Source organism: Corvus kubaryi, unplaced genomic scaffold (genome assembly GCF_017639235.1).
Source record: "Corvus kubaryi isolate FWS band 111438036 unplaced genomic scaffold, C.kubaryi_AGA036_p1.0 65374, whole genome shotgun sequence".
In the NCBI taxonomy this organism is placed as follows: Eukaryota; Metazoa; Chordata; class Aves; order Passeriformes; family Corvidae; genus Corvus; species Corvus kubaryi.
This window is the reverse complement of record NW_024581955.1, coordinates 160166-182896: the sequence shown is the minus strand read 5'-3', so window position 1 is coordinate 182896 and position 22731 is coordinate 160166. Positions and strand designations below refer to the sequence as shown.

General features: G+C 41.9%; 1 protein-coding gene across 1 annotated transcript in view; it reads right to left on the bottom strand.

Annotated features, from left to right (window-relative positions):
• LOC121673382 (very large A-kinase anchor protein-like) overlaps positions 1 to 20160 on the bottom strand; it is an 83956-nt gene extending 63796 nt beyond the window's left edge. Inside the window, exons 1-3 of the mRNA XM_042046656.1 lie at positions 20035 to 20160; positions 19385 to 19908; positions 5256 to 5334 (exon numbers count right to left, since the gene is read on the bottom strand). Coding sequence (XP_041902590.1) covers positions 5256 to 5334; positions 19385 to 19908; positions 20035 to 20160 — 729 coding nt within the window. The remainder of the gene's footprint in view (positions 1 to 5255; positions 5335 to 19384; positions 19909 to 20034) is intronic.
• Positions 20161 to 22731: the final 2571 nt, after the last annotated feature.

The following is a 22731-nucleotide window of genomic DNA, read 5'->3' as shown; positions in this document are numbered from 1 at the left end:
ATTTACCAGAAGTCTCGATGGGATGAGCTTGAAATATCTTCCTCAACACATACAGCTATTAACACCACCAATTAAAGTGTCCTGGGAAACACCAGGAGGTGCCAGGTGTTCAGCTTTAAATTCCATTTCAACAAAAGTCTACAATGTGACTGAAGAGAAAAAGATCTCCTTTCAGCTTTCACAAGAGAAATCTCGATTATACAAACTCCAAAACCATTTTTGTTTAATCTTTCATTGTTGCTGTGGGCAGCAACAGCAACAGTTTTTAAAAGTAACCCTCAGGTTTTTAAAAAATTCGTGGTTGGCAGTAGTAGTCCATCTCCCTTGACTCCCAAAAGGCAAAGAATCCCTCTCTCTGATTTCTAATTATTAGGTCAGGAATTCAGCAGGAATTCACAGTCAGGCTGAGCAGACATTACTTAGATAATTAGTGAAGAAATTTCAGGTGATGAGGTTTTTGAAATAAAGTCAATATAAAATAAAACCATGACAATTTAAAACCCCACCCCATGCTATATGCAAAAAAGTATGTAGTTAACTAAGACTCTAGGTTTAATTTTGATTTCTAACTTTTTGTAAAACTTAAAATTATAGTCAGAAGGAGGGACATTCAGTAAGAACAGCTACCTATATTCAGCAATTTCATGGGACTTCTAAAAAAAATCTTTTGTAAATTGGCACACTGGATGCAAAATTTTGTGACAGAGAATTACTGCACAAATTAGGCTGAAAGGAATGTGGCTGGGGAGGTCATGCAGTCTGTGCTCCTGCACAAAGCAGCTCTGGTTCATCCAGCTTTGTTTTAAGTATTTTCAAGCACAAAGATTCTGCAACTCACTTGGGCAAACTGTTTAAATACCTGACCATTCTTATAATGAAGGGGGGGAAAAAAATTAATATAGGTGACTGGAATTTGCCATGTTCCAACTTGTAACCGTTGCAACTCCAAAAAGAACCTGGCTCCATCTTATCACATAATTGCAGTCTTTGCCATCAAAATTTAATACCATGTCTACTGCTTAAATACAGCCATCTTTATGTTACCTTGAAACGAAATTCATGTGAGAAAGCAGAGCTACAGAATAATCTCTTCTCCATGCTCACAGTGTACAGGAGTACTTGTCAGAGGCCAATTAGTTACAGGTTTAATTTGCAGCACAGAAGCTTTAGACGGCATGTTAAGAAAAAGACTTTTTAATTATAAGGTCTATGAAATTGGTAGAACAGTTGTCTGGTGAGGCTGCAGAGATCTTAAGAGATCTCCATCCCTGGAGCTCTTTGAGAACAAGTCAGACAAGCTTTTATCAGGTGTGACATAGATATAGAGATCTCACCTTGGGGCACAGGAGCAGACTTGATAATCTTTGCTGTACTTTCTGCCCCTGAGTTTTCTATGAAGGTTGAGACGGTCTCAAGTTAATTCAGGCTTGAGCCGATGGACCAAATGATAGAGTATTTGATGCTACTGAAATACTAAAATCTAAACTACACATTTGGTATATCAAATTTGCACTTTCTTTTTGGAACTTTTGGGTTTGCCTGACAGCCCACATAGTGGTTCCTGCGCTGAGATGCTTAAGAATTCCTTCCTAATGGGTTATGGAAGAATGTGCTATTTCCTCCATGCATGCTGCTACAGGAAGGATATCTGGGGACCATGAAACAAACTTTTGCAGGGAGCACTGTTGCAGTATTCCCTTTGAAAATGAAGTCCCTGTAGCCCTAAAAGGGGAGGTTAATAATATACTAACATGTACTGGACACTATGTAATGCAGATATTTAGTACAGTAAACATGAATTTCAGGAACTGTTTACATCCACACAACCATCTGTTCAACAATCACGTTGCTCAAATGGAGCGTCTACTCAGAAAGGACACCCCTTACAGCCCTAATTCAAAGAAACAGAAGCAAAACAAAATCTGTAAATAAATATTGGGAGGGAGTGGTGTTCTTTGTGCAATCAATTAACAGACACAGCAAATACATTCCAGTAGTATTTTCTTGAAAGTGATCAAGTGATGATTGATAAAGTCCCCCTGGCGCACAGAAAAATTAGGCTTAATATTTTCAAAAGGTGCATATTAAAATATCTTTTCCTCCCTTTATGAGCTAAATATTTCATTGTAGGGAAAAAATAATGGGGGTAAAGTACAGAAGTGGTGTCTAGAGTGCTCAGGAGAGTCAAAGAGCTACCATAGCTCGGCACAGTTCCCAGCTCCACTCACCCAGTTATAATTTAGACACTCGACCTTTGCTGCTAAATCAGAGACTTACAGATCCTCTGCTATTTCGCCCCTGGCCTCCTGCTGAGGTGGCCAATGAATATACAAAATCACAGCATGGAAGTCCATCAGAAATAGGATGGCTCATGAACTTGGTGACACTAACACAGACACAACATGGTTTCACTACCTCACCTGAAATGCTGAGGTAGAAGCACAGCTCGGATTTCTTGGAAACCTGCCAAAAACTGGTCTAGATTCAGACATTCTTCACAAAGTACACTTATTGTAACAACATTTTTTTGGTCAGCCCATAGTAACCTTGATGATTGGATGAAAAAACCTGAAGCATCTTTTAATAACACTAGGCTGGAAAAGACTCTTAAGATTATCCCAAGACCACAATTAAGACAGTCTTAATTCTCTCCAACTGCTCAGCTGCCGCCTGGTGATCTTTGCAGAAGGCAGTTTATTTTGGCCAATGTGGTGTTACCAAATTTCCAGTGTGTATTGGAGAGAGCAGTGAGAGGAAAAACCAGAAAAATATTTTCCTCAGAAAATTGTGGCTGGGGGGAGCAACAGAAAACAAATACTTTCTCCACCTCTGAGTAAGTTTTTACTATCTAGCTGCAATTTCAGTGCACACAAGATAAAAAATTAGACTGCTAAAAGTACTCACTACCATGCATATGAAGCTGGTCAAGTGTATCAAGTTTTTGATCAGCTAAAGAAAGAGGAAAGTAAGTTAGACCAAAGCTCTCAGTACAGCTGAAGAGCCAGCACATTCTAGTTACATGAAAACCACACCTTCTTCCTAAATCCAGGTATTGTTTCAAAGAGCATGTCATGGTTTTAGTCTTTTAAACATCGGCGTAAAACAATATAATCAAATAAAAAGTTACAGCAAGACAAAGAGGAGATCAGATACAGTGGAACAAAACTTTACAGCACTAATTCTGGCACCATTTTTTAGCGCAGCATTATAAAAACACCAGTTCTGAGTAAAAGACTTTACTGAAACAAACATAGATTCAGCGGGGAAGATTCTGAATTGTGGCTTTGGTAAATTAAAAAAATTAATGAGATTTAGTTTTTGGCAAGTAAGAAATACTCTTAGGTAACTTAAACTTGCTGTGCTTGCTTTGCTCCACCTACACATCCTGCTTTTTCCTTGAGACCTAGCCCTATTCATACTTCCTTCTACGAAATTCCTAGTGCTGAAGTCTTGTGCACGTATGCTAAATGCTTCCCCTTCCTCAGTCCAAACCCCCCTCCAAAAGAAAATCTGGTTTGGAATTTTTCACTGATCTGACACAGAAAAATGAGATTTTTTTAAAACTGAGAAAATTTTCTTCTACTATAGTAGATATAATCTTCTCTGGTTTACCAGAAACCTTTCTGCCTGCATTCCAAGGCATAAAATCAATGATTTATGGTAATAGGAAGGCGTGCAGTGGCATTTTCCAGGAGCTCTGAACTGACAGACCTGGCTTGAATCCACAGGGGTTCTGAACAAAAGTTGTTCTCCACCTTGCTGTAGACAAACCACAGTCAAAATGGAATTGTTATTGAGCAAATAACCCTGCTGGGGGTCTTTGTAGAGGCAACTGCAATGTCTTCAACTTTGGTGAAACCCAAAGAATTGGTCCCTAGATACTGAAGATGCAACTACACAGGGACTGTGGGCCCTACAGAAGCCAAGCACTTCCTTCTCCATACACCATCAGTGCCCAATAAATGCAACACGGGACAGAAATCTCAGATTCAGTGTGTTAAGAAGCCTACAGATAAATCTGGCAGACCAGCCAAGCCTCTTTTGGGGGAAGCAGCCACCATATTATCTGCACTGAACTAAAACAACTTAGAAAATGAACAAAAATTCAAGCAAAATTGCTTAGTGACTGGGTCACTAGAACAGCTCTGTGCAGGGCAAGGTGTGACAGCAGCCAAGACAGCTGTTATCACCTGTCCTGTACATAATTATTTATGATGATGCCTGAAGAGGCCACCTAAAAACAGAGACTAGACAGGAGTAAGGGAGTAAAGGTAGGTATTTATTTGAAGTGCCTTCAAAGGTACCCCTGGGGAGCCAGAGGCCACTGCCAAGATGAACCACAAGATGGACAACAGGTCACGAGTTCTTCACACTTTTATAGGTTTGGTTCATTTGCATATCAGGGTTAATTCTCCAATTAAAGCTTCAGTTAATGATGTAATTTCCCCAAGCTTGTCCCTGCTTTAGAGGCTTTTGGTTTACACCTTTTGGGCCTAGGATGGTCTGAGTGTCCTTGGAGAGCAGGCCTGGAGAGGCTTTGTTATGTCTGCCTGGCATGAGAGAGCAGCAGTGAACAGGCAACAAGAAACTTCAGAGTGACACACTAAGCAGCACAGGATTTGAAAAATATAAAAGTTAAAACCGAAGGCATCAATGATACCTGGCTAAATCTAAGTACAACTTTAGAGGTGTGCCAAGTGGCACAGGAGAAAGCCCTGATCACAGAGGAACGTGTCCTTTCCTTGCAGTACAAGGCTTACAGGACAAGACAAGCATGATTAACACGGGTAACTGGTGAGGAGCAGCTGATGTACAGACGAATTTCAGCAGAAAGATCTTACAGTGCTTTGGCTGGCAACCAGCAGACCTTCAGGCAAGCAAAGACTTGCTGTTTAGATATTTGTAAGCTATACAGAAATGGTGCTTTAGAGGAATGCCTCAAAACATAGATTGATAAAAATATTAGTTTTCTTCTTCACCGGCTAACTGCATGTGGAATCAGCACTGAAGTCTCACTTCTTTTGTGTAAGTAAACACATGAATTTTATTTTAAGAATGTGAAGCACAAACAGTTTTCCTGTCTTCAGCATGTATATTAGAACTCTGACATAGTAGATCCTAACCCAGAATATGGCAATCAGGTGCCACATCACAGTGCAGGAATCCATGCAACATCAGAACTCTAACAAACAGTCACAAGCAGAGGTGGCAGGTTTTACCTAAAATAAATAAATATTAGTCAATAAAAATCTTACCTTCAAAAGTGCAGGTAGAGTTGTGCTTTCCTTTTGGCTGCTCTTTAAATTTATGGCTTCACTCTCTTTGTTTTCCGAACTGAAAAACAAAAATGTTTTGCAATGCTGAGTACTTGCATTATTCAAATCCACTCAAGAGCCAACGCATTCAACTTAAACACAAGAGAGCTCTAAGTTAGAAGGACAGGAAAACATATTTTCCAAACCGTAGTACATACTCTGCACATGTTGAAACTGAAAAAGCCAAGCCCCAAAAAGCTGAAGATAGAAACAAAATGACTGTTGCACCTCATACAGAGGTTTTTGAACTCAAGCATTCAGAAACAGCACACAGAATTTCAGCTCTTCCAGCTGAAAAATAACAAGATTTCCATGCCTGTGTATTATTTTTCAACTGTAGTTGAACAATGATCTACCACAGCAGCATTCTTTGCCACAGGACCACCTGGCACACCTGGCAGCTACAAGGTACACCCCATTCCACGGCTGTGAGCAAGTGGAATGCACTTCTGGCAGGCGGAATCCCAAATCACAGCCACCACATTGAACAGTTCTTCACTGAATATGCCTAATGGGCCATGCAAATGCACAAGGAATTTTAGAAAGGGGACAACAGGTACATGTGTATTACCAAGGCAACGCCTGCTGTTCCATTTTCAAAGTCAGAAGTCCAAAATCACGCGTGTCCTTATCAGAAATTCACCAAATTCATTCAAATTTGTTTGAGGGCTCATCTTTGGAATGAAGGGAACCAACTCCCTGCCCCCAACCCCAATTCTTAAAACAATCCTTAATCACAATCCAGCAGAGAACATTTTAATAAAAACCTTTATCCTACAAGCAACTTAAAAGCAAAACCATTATCAAAGACAACATTAGGTAATGTTAATGACAGACATCAGTTCCTGCACTGTGTACCATAACATGAAGAAAAATAACTTTGTACCAATATATGAGTATTTAAATTAATTCATAATCACTTTGAATACCCTTTGTCATCAGTCTTAAACGTTTAACTTCGCTACTGACGAATGCACAAGCCCTTATTTCTGAACTCGTGTGAAGAGATGAACTGAAAGCTTTTTAAACAAAAAAACCAACTATTTGCAATTTGGTGAAATTCTGCAAGGATTTGGAGAAGGAATTTAGGTGCTGCTGTACTTCTACTGCTCCTGACTGCAAACCACAGGTAAGCACATCTCAGCCAAACTCCCAAAATGAAAAGTTTTCTTCCTATTGTGGATTAGGCATCTGAATTCAATATACACTGATATACACACAGAATACAAAAGCCACCCTGACTAAATATAAGTTTCCTTCTCAGCTGCTCAGAGACAGCATTCCCTGAATAAAAATGAGATCAGAAATCTCCTGCTATTAAGTTTTTCAAGATCTTTCGCATCTTTTCAGATGCATCAAAAGAAAAGCTTCTTCCTCCCGTTTATAGATCATCTCCAAGTCGAAAACCATGTACTTTCACATCACCTTAGGTAATCCTTCATAATGCATTCATAAACACAAGGATGCTTTTTCAGGGAGAGCATCAGACAGAAAGTCTTGGCTGTTCTTTGCCTCCCTGGAACACAGAGCAGATGAATTAATATTCTAACCTATTAATTTCTTCTGCTGCTAATGTGTTTCATGAAGGAGATGTCACAATCACTCTGGGCAGTCTGGCACACTAATTAAAGTGTTCCTCTGCACACAAACCTCTTTTCTTCCTCCTAGTTTTTGTTTTGTTGTTGGTTTAAAAAAAAAACCAAACCAAAAACCAAAACACTCTTCTCAGATCTGCATGGCTTTTCCTGATGTTGATACATTCACATGAACAAGAATTCCCTGGACTTAAGAGTGAAATAATGAGGTTGATCTCTACCAAACATTTTTCCTGAGTTCAGTGTATCACTCCTTACGGAACTGGTCTGCAGACCACAAATGAGATCCTTGCTTTCATTAAGTATTGCCAGCACACATTACCAGTGCTGAATTATTCCATCACTTTGTTTTGCTCATATTCTTCCCTTTACATCATGTATTTTTCCCACAAAACATTTTTCATTTGCCTACTTCTTGTTTATATTTGAAATACATGCCTGTATTACTTTCTTCTAGCTAGCCATAGAAATTCCATAGCATACATACCAAAGCTGAAAGAATGTGATTCAGCAGTTAAGCAGCTTAAAATCAACAAGTAACAAAAAAAAAAAAAAAAAGGATCAAAACTTTACTTTCCAACATAAAATAACCCTAACCATGGAAGCATTTCCCCACACCCTTTCATGGTTTATATTCTAGCGTTTCTACATTCCTTAACTTTTTGCTTTAGGGTGTAGTTCCTCAAACATGCTGACTTTGTCAGCAGAACCAGCTTTAGAAATCTCCACTCCTTCCTCCTCAACCTCAGCTATCTCTCTGCATCCTTAACTCAGCTAAGAAGGACTCTCAGTAAGGCCACATTTTTGGATAAAATCAAGGTGGGGGGCAGAAGTTTCCATGAGGAAAAATCCAGCCTGTGATCCAGTTTACAGTGCAGTGATTTCTAACAGCACAAACAAGGGGGCAACAAATGTCACTCAACAGCAGGAACAAGAAGGACAAACCACTGACCCTCACATCACCACGGACGCTGCTTGGTGTGAACCTCTCCTCCCCTTAGCCAGGGCTCAGTTCTAAAAGGATCTCTGACTGAAACCAAATGGTTTGAGTTTTACAGCACAAAAAGCTGTAAGTCTCCAGCACAAAAAGCTTCTCTGCTGCACACAGGGCTTGTGGGTTGTTTAGGATAAAACGTCTTTGTTTCTCTCAAAGAGCCAAGGTTACCTTCTGCAGCCTAAGCACCACAGCCACAGGGGCTGGGCCACACTCAGTGCCTGGGACTGGAGAACGGCTACTGCTCATCTGATTCACATGATGCAGCTTATCAATCCCCACTAACAACTCCCTACTAATTTTAGGGCTTTCCCTCTTCTTGTCATTGCATCCATGACATCACTGTGAACTAGGGCTACATCTGTATTTACGAAGTTTGGCTCCACAGAGTTTTAGGCTGTTCCAGAGCAGTGTGTTTCTGCAGCACTTTGCCACAGCAGGTACCACCAACGCTATCTCCAGTTCAGCACATCAAGTTAGGCTTGTGCTTAACCACCCACAGATAGGCCAGCCACCTCTCAGGAGAGCATTTTGCACTGGTCCAGTTAGGAAGATGAATTAATCTTCAACTCTGTGCTCCACAAACTTCTGGTGTTACATTATACACCCAGAAATAGGCCCCCACTAACCCAAGTTTTGAATCGACTTGCCTTTGCTTTGAAGAAGTAAAAGAGCAGAGCATGATCTTAGGAATACAGAAAACACCTCTGCCATGCCAGCTTGCTTCCATGGGCTTCTTACCTATCCAGGCAGTCATTTACAAATTGTCACAACCACTTGTCTACATATTTAGACAGGTATTACTCTCATTTTACAGATTTAAAGAGGAGAGAAAAAAGGTATGGAAATACTAAACAACACTCAAGAGTAATAAAGATGCTGTCACAATTCTAGAAACCCAAGCCTCTCAGATATGTGATCTACTGCCCTTCTGTTGCTATTTCTGCTAGACATTCCTTTTTCTCTTATGTATTAGTGCATCCAACAGAGATGGATTAATCTTTAGCAAAGGTTTAGAGGAAGGTTAGAGGGATTTCTTCTCCTCAGCTGTCTTGCTGCTCTTTCTACTGTCTTGCCAGCATGCCTAACCTGATTAGCATCACTCTTATTCTTTAAATAATCAAGATTAAACTTAAGTTACAGAATGGTATCTTCTGAATAAACCTTTCTTTGTGCCATTTTCTATTGCTTTTTGTTCCTCTGCTGCTGACTCTCTTTTGACCTTTCTGTAATACTTGGACAGGTGGTGTCTGAACCAGAAGGTGGTTTGTGGTCCAAGTTTTTAATCATTACACTTTGGAAGGAGAGGTTAAAGATTCTTATGAGAGAGACATGCTCACATTCTGCACTGCCGCTCACACAAAAAGAGATTACATGAGGGATTACAGTAAAGAAAAAAAAAAAGGCAATTGAGTGGAGCATATTTAAGTACATGGCTTTCAAGGTCTTTTGCAACTGCCTCTAGAAACAGAACATGACAATTACAAACAATCACATCTTCAAAAGGCCCTCACAGCAGCTCTCTATGGTGTGAGAAGTCTGCTTCCTCCATCCTTGTCCTTCATAACAATCCCTCAGAACTTGCAAATTAAAAGCCCATCCCCTTCTTCCTTTATTAATCCACCCCACCCATGTTATGCACGCAGCAGATTGTGAATGTGTTGTGACAGATAAAAAAAAAATAAGCTACAGGAAACATACAAGTAATAAAGCACAAACACACAAGTTTGGATGAGACTGACCACACGCAGAGTTCTTAAAACTTAAAGTAATTGCTATGACATTTGAGGTTCCTTTTATGGGGAGAAGGCATGGACTGCCTGTTGCTGTTTGGGAAGGGGGAAATTAATGGGCACTCCCTTAAGGAATGGGGACAGCTGACTAAAGCTGACCTTCAGTTCAGCATTGCCACAGCACTTGTGGATGATGACCCTCCCTACTTCTACCATGGTTTTGAATCAAATCTCTTCCAGTGCAGCAGCTCCAGCATTTACTTTTTGTGAAGTCCACACGTAACCAGACAGGTGAGTGCTCCAGCATTTTGCCATCTTCTCTCTTAGGGACAGATGACTCCCTGAGTAGCCAAACCCTCCCTGCTACCACATAAAACTGACATTGTTTGTTTCTAACTGGTCTTCTCCTCAGATTAACTCCAAAACCATTTAATGTGATGACTTGTAATGGTAGGAGAATAAGCAGTGTCCAACCTCAAAGATGCTCCAGGGTGTCAAGAGGCAAAAAGCATCTATGTCTGGCTTTAGTGGGATTATGGCAACAAACTCAGCCTGACCTATCCACACAGCCATCTATCCAGGTTCCATGACAGCACTTGTGACACCTCCTTCCCGTTATTTTCTAAACGGTTTTCCTGAAGATGTGTTTTTGGGATCACTGACATAATTCACGCTTAACCTCACGTAGATTAATGTGGTTTTTAGGTTTTCTTTCTTTATTTCAGCATTCTAGGCTGTAATGCCAGCTCCTGAACCCTGCCTTTCCTTTCTCTCAGAACAAACCCAACACCCCTCTCTGGGATATACACCTGATGTGGTTTTTACGTCAAGATTTCTTTCCAATTTTACTTTGTGCCAACAGTTACATGTTCAGTGCTGACCTTCCAGAACGATATTTCAATGGAGAAACAGAGAGATTGTTAACAAGGATTTCATCACCTAGTACTTTAAAATTCCTTTGTGCAAGAACCTCCCTGAAGAATGTAAATGAGTGGAAATCCACAAGTCTAATAATACCATCAAATATAGATGCGCAATACCTCCATGAAGTTTCAGCACATTACAGGGACTATCACACCATATCCACAGACCAGCAGTAGTAATGAAATTTTTATTATAAAACTGCCAAGAGCCATAGGTTGCTTAGTATCGGTTTCTTCTTTGTCCCAGTTTCCAAGTGGTAATTTAAAAGATGACTGCTAAAAATTCAGACTTTTAAATTAATATTTTATATATATGTAACAGTTACCCTGCTTGCCATACAGACCCTTATGATTACTGCAGCTGGCCTCTTGCATAATCTAGATTATGAAATTTCACCAAGGGAGACCTGTGTCAAGCCTTTAACACATGACAAGAAGTTATGAGCTTTGGTTGAAAAACAACAAATTATGGAAAATTGACCACATTTGTAAATAAGAGTTTTCCACGTAAACTACTACTAAATTCACTACTTATTAGGCTTACTATTCTGACTTGTCAAGCCTCATCTCTCACTCATTCTACATCTGTGTGGGACGGATTATAAAATTGGGTTCAAACAACCTCTTGAAGTCACAGCTCTACTATAACATAAAGCACTTAACTCTGATTCCTCTTCCAGTTATATTCCTTGAGGCAGAGTCATTCCTCAAACTTTAACACTGTCATTTCAAAACTTAATGCCACTGAGCTACTTCATTTTATTCTGAGGAAGGTTTTCCAGACATCAAATTGTTCTGGAGCTCTTTTCAGAGCCCTTTTTAGTTCGCCAGCATCTTTCTCATGATAAATCATGCACACCAAAATGGGACTCAGTACTCCAGTAACCAAAGAATCCACAGAATCCATGTGTTTTGTTGTGTATACACCCAACAATCATATTTTGTTCTCTGAGCCATCACTTTGGCAGCTCATGTTGGACTGTCAACCATGACAACTTAGTTTGTTTCCAAAGTCATCTACATGGTGATTTCTAAACTTTTCAATCACATCATCTGCAAACTTCACATGCTACAGTTTTGTCCTCTTTTACATTATCTGCAAAGTTATTAAATTCAAAAAATTCAAAATACATTCAAAAATACAAACTTTTCATTTTCTTCAAACAGATCAAGTATAAAATTATTTATTACATCTGTTTTTTTAACATTCCTCTGTATGTTGAGTTTTAGCCTGCTGCCATTACACTTGCAAATATTTTAAGTGGAGCATCAGTGCCAAGTCTTAAGCATCTAAGGATGGTACTTCAGCAGTTTGTCAAGTGAAGCTGTCATCTCATAAACAAAACTGAACTTGACAATTCCCATCTTTCAGTGATGTTACAATCAATACCATGTTTATTAACTGCTCAGGTTGCCTGGGAGACTTAGTAAAACAATTTTCCTATCCTTCTCCTTTAATCCAACTAAATAAAATAGACTTGAAAGGGAAACACCTTCCTCTAGGCATTAACATCACAACTGTGAAGCCATTTGTGTGCTGTGCAGCCAGGAGAACTATCAGAACTTAATCTAAAAAGTCAATTTTTTAAGAGTCAAACTTCTGGCATGTACCTTGAGGAATATGAGCAAGGGTACAGTAACCATTTGTTAAATTAACTGAAAGGAAAATATTACTGTAAAGCTCAGTGGCAACAAGACATTAGAAAATCAACTGAATAAAAAGAATTGCCTTGTGCATCAAGTGATGGCTAAAATATGTAAGTATTTAACAGAAAATAAGAATGGTTTCATTTTAGCAGAAAAAAAACCCCCAATGAATTAAATTCATTAAAACCTCTTTCCTGTTCCCCTCCCCCCAAAACCACAATGTTGCCCTTTTTTGAAAAGCTCCAAAATGAAAAATTTCAGTGAACCTCTCAGCAAGATTCCCAAGGCTAACACACTTCTTGGGAAACCAAACAGCAGCAGCAGGGACAAAATCTGCCTCTAGTCTCTGACAAGGCTCTTGGGGCTTGTGTTAAAGAGAGGTGGAGAATTTTGCACAGAAATTTGAATGCGAAGTTTCTGGCTGCTGCTTCTGTGCTTAAGCTTAGGCCACACACAGAGGGGAGGAGAACTGAAGACATTAAGACAAATGGAAATTATAAAAACAAGTTATTGAGTTTGAAATTAGAGGGTCAAAGGAAAGGAAAACTGCTTTTTCATTTAAAATGAATAAACAAGCAAAGTGGAGGAAAAGAAAGCGAAAGGTAAGGAAGGAGAAACCGGAGCAAGGAGGAGGAAAAGGCAGGAACTTAGGCAGAAGAAGTGTTACAATTGCTGATTAAGTGTTGAAATAGCACAAAATGCATTATATTCAATTAAACTAGCCTCATTTCGAAACTGGTTTGATTACAGACAGCCATAAGCAATTTGGATTGTTTTAACTGAAACAATTTTTCCTCTCAGACCTGTTTCTGCTGCTGATTTACATACTGCTCTTTGCTTGTGCAGCAAAGCTGGGTCAGCTTCACGTTCTGCAATAGCAGCGCTGTGTTACATGGTTTATGTTAGCTACACAAAGTATGTTAGTATAAAATGTAGACTAAAATGTGCAACTGAAAATATTATGGAAAATAAACACATCAGAGAAATCGCAGATAGGCCACATTTTACAATGAAAGTTTACATGAAAAAAGTTCAAGAACCAAACCATGTCATTACACTGAACATGTACCTTTAAGTTTAAAGGCTAGAACTAGGTGAAATAAATATCACGACCCTTGCTAAATAACTTAATCTGTTTTACGTGTGAGGGAACTGAACAGCCCTACAAAGGCTGGAGAAAGAAATATAAATGTTTCTGAGCAGAGCTTACTCCAGTATTGGGCAGCGTGATTATACCAGATTACATCAAGGTTTTTCTTCTGGCATCTGTCAGGCATAGTAACAGTAACACTGCTGTGGAATCTGCTCCCTATTTGCCAGTCTGATTGGTTAGATAGTTTCCAGCATTCTTATGAAACAGATATGTTACTGGTCACTCACACAAAAACTTGGTATAACATCAGAAACAGATCTACAAACTATTTATTCATCTATCAAATTCAAAAAGAATAGATCTGTTTTCAAATGGCATATTTGCAGGGTTGGGGACCAACAGTGGTACTTACAAAAAGGCATGGAAATAGGAGATATTAAAAGAAAAATAATCCAGGGCGGCTTTAAAGCAGCAGCAACTGTTGTCCTGATATACAGAGCATACCAGAATTTCAAAAAGATGTCATTAAGAAAAAGAACCTGGGAAAAAACAAGCAAGAGAGACTGGTGTCACCAGTAAAATGCAGCGAGCTCTTCTAGTCAGGCTGGAGGAGAAAACTCTTGGTAAAGGTACAGAGGGCTACTAATTCAGCCCAAGAAAATATTCTCCACAACTCCCATCTTTTACTCACAAAATATACACCAGGAAGCATCCTACAGATACCAAAGTTGCTTCTTTTGTTTTGAAGGCATGCATTTTCCAGTCCAACCAAAATAAATTTTATGGCTAAATTTGCAACCTGCAATTGATGATTAAAATAAAAAAGCATGTTGTCACTGCAATTCTTTCTGCCTTTTCTGTTCGTGTGCTCACAAGAAATAACTTCTTCCTACATTTTTTCCCAACACAACACTGTCCATAGGTGAAGTGCAGATCCACAAAGGGTTCACACACGTAGGCCTCAAGACCTCCAAAATGCTTAAGCAGATATACTGCCCTCTGTAAAATATTTTAGCAACTTAGGAAGCAGTGGAACATTCAGAAAAACAACATTCTATTTCAAAATAAGGCACGTCATGAAATCACAATAACACACCACCAATAGGGACTAGATTTCATGGCTGAAAACTGACATGAGAAAGTGAAATGAGTAAGGAAACCAATATTTCCGACCTTCAGTCTTCAAAAGCGATACTGCAAAGCCAGTTAAAATAGATAAAAATTATATTAGAAATTAAAACTAATATACCAGAAGAATTGAGTTAAAGCCTAAGCAACCCAGTGCTGTGCTACTGTTTGCAAGTATAATAGTAGATACTTACTGAACCATACGAAATCCAAAAGCCCCTCAGAAATTAAAAGCAGTAGCTGGGTTTCCGCCCTTTTAAGAAGTTACAATAATTAGAAATACAATCCCTAGAGCAACATGTTTTGGAATCTTTCTTTTTTTCCCACCTGGGAGCCTTTTGTTCACTAGAGGAGAAGACCGAGGAGTTTTCACCTTGGCAAAATTGTTCCTTAAAACCACAGACTTGCAGCTGTTTTGGAAATATTTTTGCATTAACTCTAGCACTTATGCCAATAACTGGAAAAGGAGACAACGCTGTTAACATTTATAATAGTGGAAAAAATGTTGCTTTGTTTCTTCCAAAGAGCACTTCTATTATAATTAAGACTCTAGTAACATTTCCTTCAGGAAATGTCTCTCACACACATGGCCAGCTGCTGGCCCTGCTCCTCCTGGTCTCAGTCCCATGAGACATCCAAGTATGTGCCTCATTCTAATCAAGCAAGTAGACCCACTAGAGTGCACAGAACTATTTACCTGCTTAATTATAGGCAACCACATTGGTACATTGCTGAATCAGGGCCTTTCATACTATTTTGAATTATGCTGCAATGGAAGTCATAATAAATAAATCTAGGAAGCAAAAAAAAAAAAAGGAACCCCCAAATTAACAAATGTACAGGAAATTTTCATAATGCACCTTACTTAGGCAAGCCTAATTTGAATTCTTCTATATGGCTGGAGTATTGCCCTTGCTGGTTCCACAAACCATCATCCCTCATGTACACACACAAATAAGCCAAATTTTAACAACACCACAAAGAAGCCTTCTCTGGCTTTTGAAAGGAAAAGGTTCTTTATTAGAAAGCAGAGACTGATTTTTCCGTCAGACAATGGATTTCTTCAAAGATGCCAATGGTATCTGAATCCAACCCAGCCAGGAGGCAGTAATTTCAGAAGAACCAGGTTTGCAATTTATTGCTCCCTTTTCCATCAATTTCCAGCAGTCCCTCAAATGCACAGTTTTTACCACTACAAAAATACATGTTCTTTGTAAACAGGAACAATGACTGACAAGTCCCAAAGGAAGAAAAAGACTCTAATCTCTCCTCAAGCAGAATAAACAAAGTTCTTCATCTCTGAAAGCTCTCAGTTAGAAACTAATGGATGAATGGAACAACAATCTCAGCCTGAAGAAAAACCCAACAAACAAATCAGCTCCCCAAAACCCTTCTAAAACCAGATAAAAGGTTGCTCTTCCCTATTTGATATCTCTGGCATACTTCAGCAATGCAGATGAAATATCCTGACAAACCAAACTTGCACTGGTAGTTCTGTGACCAGCCAACAGCACTTGGAGGGAAAAAGAGAAATCTGAAATGAACCTGCTAAACACTGCATGGAATAACTCATAAAATGCACCCATAGTTTAAAGGACATTTTGATGGTACCTCAGTAAAAAGCATCACACCTCCCTGAAAGGTCACATTAATTCACAAAAGAACAATTGCTCAGCCACAGAAGCCACACATTTCTGAAACAATCTGCAGTAGATTGACTTACAGTATAAAAGCTGTGTCTTCTTCTAGATGGACTAAAGATACATGTATTAGCAATAAAAAAAAAAAAAAAAAATTAAGACTTCTATTAGAATAGTGAAAATGCCACTGGGTTTTGTCATCCTGGAGATGTAGGCTGCTCCAGGACAAACACTGTGGTAACCAATAACCAACTGTGTATTACTGAAAATAGCAAATAGTCCAGTAGAGCATAATGACTGTAACTATAATAACTTCCTTGGATGGAGGTCAATGATAAACACCTGGAATGAAGAGCACTAGAGCCACTCAAAGCAGCCCCAACTCTGCAGAACACTTAAGCAGCAGGCAAGCACTGGGTGGGAGATGCTTTCCATTTGGCTACATTTTATGTAAAAGCCAAGTGAACTCTTAAGACATGTACTGTGCTTTTTGCTGCCACAAAACTTGCAACTAATCTGCACAGCTTATTTTTTCCACGAGCAAGCAAGCAAGCCTCCAGCGAGTCTCATGTTCATCAGAGCTACAAATTGCTGTAAGGGCAAGTTATTAACATAAGCTCTTCGTCAAATGAGGTTTTCAGAAGAGTCTAAGACATTGATTAACACACTATGTAATTCCCCCGATCCCCTTCCTCCTATTCTAAACCAGGGTCACAGTAGGCTTGGGTTTTGGCTTTTGTGTTTTTACAGGTAAATCTGAACACGGTCTGGAGCATGAGTGGGCAAGAGCTCCATCCCCTACCAAGCTGAGGGGCAGCTCTGCAGCTGGGGGAAGGAAAGCTGGCAGCTTCCAGCCACCCACCACTGCCTAATTTGCGGGAGCAGATGGAGAATGACTTTTGGACAGACACGGGCTCATTTCTGCATGCTTTTAAAACTTAGGAAACCATCATGTTCTGCAGAGACATCAAGTGTGATGCATGTCTCCAGAGGTCAGTAAAGGCACACAGAGGGTATGCAATATACTGCTCCCTCTCCTGCCCCCTTTACTTAGGTCTTCTACTTTTTTGAAATCCATCAGTAGGCAAAATACCTCACTAGAAAAGTTTCTTTCTATATGTATCTCTCAAACTTAGTCTGGTCCCACCGTACCGATAACCTGAAGGGGAAGCCATGCCGGTGCATACATTTCTCCGAGCCCTTCACAAAAGCTGCATTCCCACCTCGCCCACGCACTCCACACCTTCACAACAAACACCCAGAGCAGCCTTGGTCCCCCCTCCCCGCACTCGTGCTTTGTTCAGCGATCCATGCTGCTACACGGCCGAGCTCGCTAAATAAACACGAGGAGCAAACCTGCGGCACTCATCCCAGCCCGGCGCTGGGTAATGCATGCAATTACGCTAATCTGTGAAGAAGGCTGCCAGTGGAAACCAAATACGAGAACGTCAGCATTCCTGACTAACGTGCCACGCTGCAGCCCAGCACAACAAGGAAAAGCTCCTTAACATACCAAATGGGACTCGGGATGGCGAGGGTTCTCGCTCTCCTCCTCCAGGAAGGAGGCACGGCCACCGCCACCACCCTGCAGCGAACCTCGGGAGGAGTTCAAGAACGCGGCCAAGAGGCCAGAGCCTTTTCATATCTGCGTGGACTATCCCAGCTTCCGAATAAAGAAAAGGCTCTTGGCTGCAGGAAATGAAACTGTGATTGAGATAAAGATTAGACTGCAGCCCCAAGTTAAGTGGAGTAGGTCTGCCATGAGTGCTACCTACAGATAGGCCATTTAGTGCACAAACCACTGAAGTGGCATCACTCTCCTCCTTAGCAAGGTGACCGCTAGGCTTTCTTGTTTATCCCAAACTACAGCTGTAGGGAGCTGGCAAGGAGTCATGCGATGAAACCTCTCTGTTGCCTCTCCAGGTCCTCAGCCAGATCCAAACCTTCTCCTTCTCCCATATCTTAACCACCCCCGCCAGACAAAATAGGCACGATATTCCAGCAATTGTAAAGATGTCCTTGATTCAGCAGCCTTGCTCCTGAGTTCTTTTTTTCAGGAAATAAAAAAGCAACGTTTTCTGCTTATAAATGACCAGTGGGTCCTTGGTGGTGTACTGGCATGTCAAATGCTTTCAGTAAAACAAAAACCCCAAAGTTAAAAATCCTCATGGTGCATTTACAAGACCATTTAAGATGGTCAGTGTAAGACACCAATAGGCTCTTTATTTCCCATGATTGCTGAGAATATGCAATGCAAGATCCTAAAGCTTTTCACTGAAAGAACTACTGCGATAGCCACTGTCCATCTGATTAAACAGTATTTGCTGTCTGTCAGTTTAAACACAAACCTATGCACTATCAGGAATGACTCAGATTAAAACCAACATGTTAAAAGCAAAAAATAAATATTACACCCGAGGAAGTAAGGCCTAGGCAGTTAACACCTTTTCACCACAAAAATATGCTCATTAACTTGGGCCAACAATGAGGCTGCCTGAGCAACTGAAGGAAACTTATCTGTGCTTCTTTCCTACTTACAGACAGAAATCAGTCACCAGTAGAAAAAATAAAAAGGGAAAAAAAAACCGAAAAAAAGGAAGAGGAACAAATACACAAGAAGTTTCCAAACCTTTTCATCTAGTAAAGTCTCCCTGCACTAAAAAAAAAATTAATAACCAAGTTTCCATAAACCACAAATTTTGCATTGAGACTTAAACACATCAGTAATATTTATGTTTCATTAACGCCTGATTTACGCCAGTCCAAAAGAAAACTTTCAGCGTGAAAACTGAAAAGGAAAAACAAACAAATCCCTCAAACCCCTCAGAGACCTCAGCGCCCTGCCCTGCTTTCAGTCCCCAAGGAAGGGGCACCGCACGCTGACTGCGGCGGCGGAGAAGCCCCGGGCTGGGCTATTCCAGCAAGCGCAGGTTCCACAGGGACTCCGCTGAGCCTGGCGGGGCCGGGGGTGCTCGATGCACCGCGCAGGGAGCCCCCATGTCCCATCGCCCCAGCAGGAGCCGTGCCCGCACCGCAGCGCTGCCCCAGCACAGCCCGCCCGCTCCGGCCATGGCGGCAGCTGCCAGCCGCGCACCCCGGTCCGAAGCTCCGCCGGACAAGCCGCCGGCCCGCCGCTGTCCCAGGAGCCGCCCCTGGCCCCCGGGACGCCCGGGCTCCCCACGGTGAACACCCGCTTCCTCCCGCTGCCCCGCCACCCACCAGTGTCGCAACGCGGGCAGAGGCCCCGCTCAGCCCCGCGCCCCCGGCGTCCCCCGGCCGCGCAGGTGGCACCGCGCCGCTCCCGTGCCCCGCGTACCTGTTCGCCGCCCCCTCGCCGGGTGAGCTCCTGGAGAAGAAGCGAGAGAAAGTGCTGTGCCAGGAGGGGCCGGCCCGCCGCCGGCTGCCCCCGCCGGACATCCCCGGGACCGGACCGGACGAGACGGGACACGAGACGCCGCCAGCAGCCACCCGGCACCGAGTCCCCACGGCGGCGGGAGGCGGCGGCGAACGCGTCCCTCCGCCCCGGGGAGGAGCCGCCGCTCCACCGCCCCCGCCCCTGCCCCTGCCCTGCTGCCGGCGGGGCGGGCAGGGAGAGCCGCGCTGGGAGGCGGGGGGTGTGCGGGGCGGTGGGGAGCCGAGGGAGGCTGGGGTAGTGGCAGGAGCGGGGGGAGCCTCGTCCGCGCCCCGGCAGGCAGAGAGGGTCCGGCCCCTGCCCTGCCGAGCGCCCGGGGCCGCGGGAGGGAAGCGATGGCCGCGGAGGGGGAGGGACTGCCGCACGCTGTCCGCCGCCCCCGCGCCGGGAGGGTGGCGCGTTGTGTTTGGTTTGGGTTTGTTGTTTTTCTTTAAGTTAATGGGTCATAATTAGTGTGAACAAAGAGAAAAGATCAGAGGTGAAAAAAAAAAAAAAAAAACAAACCTCTGAAGAAAAAGGATAGGCAGCCTTGAGAATTTACACTCCTGACTGACTGCAAACGCCAGCGCCAGCCTACTGCTTTGTAAGTCGGGCCAGCTTTGAGATCTGCACTCGTTTGTCCATGCAAAGTCAGGAGCTGGCTTCGCGCTGTCCCGGGCACAGTCTAGCTGCCACAACATCTGTGCCTGCTGCCCAGCGCTGTAAACACTGGCATCGAACAGCAGTACACGGCAGCAGCGGCTGGGGCTTCACCTCTCATCTCTGTCACTTAAAGATAAGTTCAAGACCACTCTTGCTGACGAAAAGTGGCTTGGAGGAAAGGGGTTCTCCTGCCTTTTAAAAAGTTTACTTCCTATAAAGGAGTTTGGTTTGGTTTTTTGTTTGCGTTTGGGCTTTTTAATACCAAACCCTTCATTTTTATCCCTCCGAGAGTTATGCCCACCCTTGACTTAACATCAGACTATACCAACAGATGACCTTCCCATTGCAACAGCACAGTGACAAATACTATCCTCATTTTATAGATCGAGGTGATGCACAAAACCTTCATGATTTACTGAGTGTGAGTTACTGGTAAAATAGTCTAACCCTGACGCTAGGATTTTAAATTCAGAACCACACTTTCTTTCTTTGTGAGCATCTCTGATGCTCTTTGTGACTGCCTCCACCTTACACCTTTTTATCAGCTCCTTTTTGCTTTGTGCCATCTCACAGAACTGTGGAATGGTTGAGGTTCGAAGGGACCTTAGGAAGTCACCTGGTCCAACCCCCTGCTCAACCAGGACCACCTGGAGCAGATTGCTCAACCAGGACCACCTCAAATTGCTCAACCAGGACCACCTGGAGCAGATTGTGTCCTGATGGCTTTTGAATATCTCCAACTCCAGGGTCTCTTTGGGTAACCTGCCACAAGAGATCACCTCTCTTCTGTAAGGTTTTTTCCATTTGTTCACCTTGATCCATATCCAAATCTCTTTCTTAGCCACTGTGCCATAGTGACAAGCAGATATGAAGCTGGTACCGTGTGTCCATCTGCACAGCAGCAGCAATAAAACAGTCTGAAAAAAAAAAAAGCCTACTGTCTGCTTTTCTGTCCACTTTTTCTTACCTCAGCTATGAGCAAATCTTTAAGAAATGTGCAAACAGCTCTGCTTTGTATAGTTCAAGTCTCATATAGCTTTGATGTGGATTTTAAAAACACAGACACAGCTGGATATTGGACGGGCACTTAAATTTTTAACCAGTCAGAATTGGGACTACCTGGTTCTATCACACTTACAGGAAGTAGCTTTCTCATGGAATAGTTACCAGTCACAAACCTTAGTCAGGGGACCAGCACTTGGTACACAAAGTTCTGTCCAGTTTTTAGCGTCCAGTCAAGGAGCAGATGATTCTCTCCGTGATACAGATGCCCCAAGCTTTGCACAAAACCATGAAATGTTTAATTCCAGAACAGTATAGAGGAAAACAAGAAACCACATTTTTTAGCGTATCTACACATAGTTGCCAGTTCTCACAGAAACGGCAATTGAAGTTAAAACTGCAAAATGTTAACAGCAGAGCCCCCGATGGAACATTATAGAGGAGACACTCCTTCTGACATTTAAAATTGAAGTACTTAGGTTTCAAAACCAAATTAGAAAAGCGACAATTTATTAGGACTGTACAAACAGGCTGCAGGGAGGCTTAGGCTCTCTGTGACTGTTTATTACTTTTAATTCTTCTTTGCCACATACGTCTCATAGCTTCCCTACCTATTGCTTAAGTAAGATCTAATCCCTAAGCTGTAGCAAACCTGAATATAATAATTAGCATTTATAAAGCATCCAGTATCTTCAAAGGATATAAGCATTAATTAATCCTCATAATCACCTCAGGATGTAGTTAAGTATAATATGGTGAGTGGTTTGCACACAGAGACAGTCAGAACACCTTGCTGCATCCAAAGGCTGTCCACACGTGCCCAGAGGGGCACCACAGGGCAGCATGAAGCATTACCAGGACTCTGCCTGTCCAAGAACAAAGAGCCAACCTAATCAGAAATGCTAATCCCAAACAGTAACATTTTGTGCTCAAATCTGTTCCTCCTTTCCTCACTGCATCTAAAAGCAGAAAACACAGGAACACACCAAATGACAGTTCTACTGCAGGCAAATAATAAAAATATTAAAACTAATCAAAATACTATAACTGTATCAATATAAAGATGAACATGGCACAGGTTAGATAATCCCTTTCTGGGTTTTTTGTACCCTGGAGTAATTGAGTATCACATGATGTAAGAGTAAATAATTATGACACATTTAAAATAATAAAAGGGGAACTGCCAGCAGGAACTCAGATTTAGCCACCTACACCTCCAGCAAAGGGGGGAAAGCTCAGCTTTTACCCCAAGATGCAGTATCTGCCATGTGGCAGGTGGCCTCACACATTAGCACAGCTGCCAGCATTAACAGCAGCACCAACACGTGCAAGCCAAAACAGATGGGGCAAACAGGTTCCTTTCCCCCTCAGATTAAAGTGCTCACATGTGGCCCACATGAGGTAATGTGGCAACATCAAAGGCAGCGAGAAACCATTAAAACACAGTTGCAGAGGGATAGAATTGCACAGAAGAGGAAAATGTCAAGCAGGGGCTCTCAATACATTTTTTTCATAATTCATCCTGCTCAGAGTGTCACTTGAATGTCGAATAAGAGAGGGGAGAGTGCTGTGCCTATTCCACATCCACTTAATTTTTCTACTGCAAT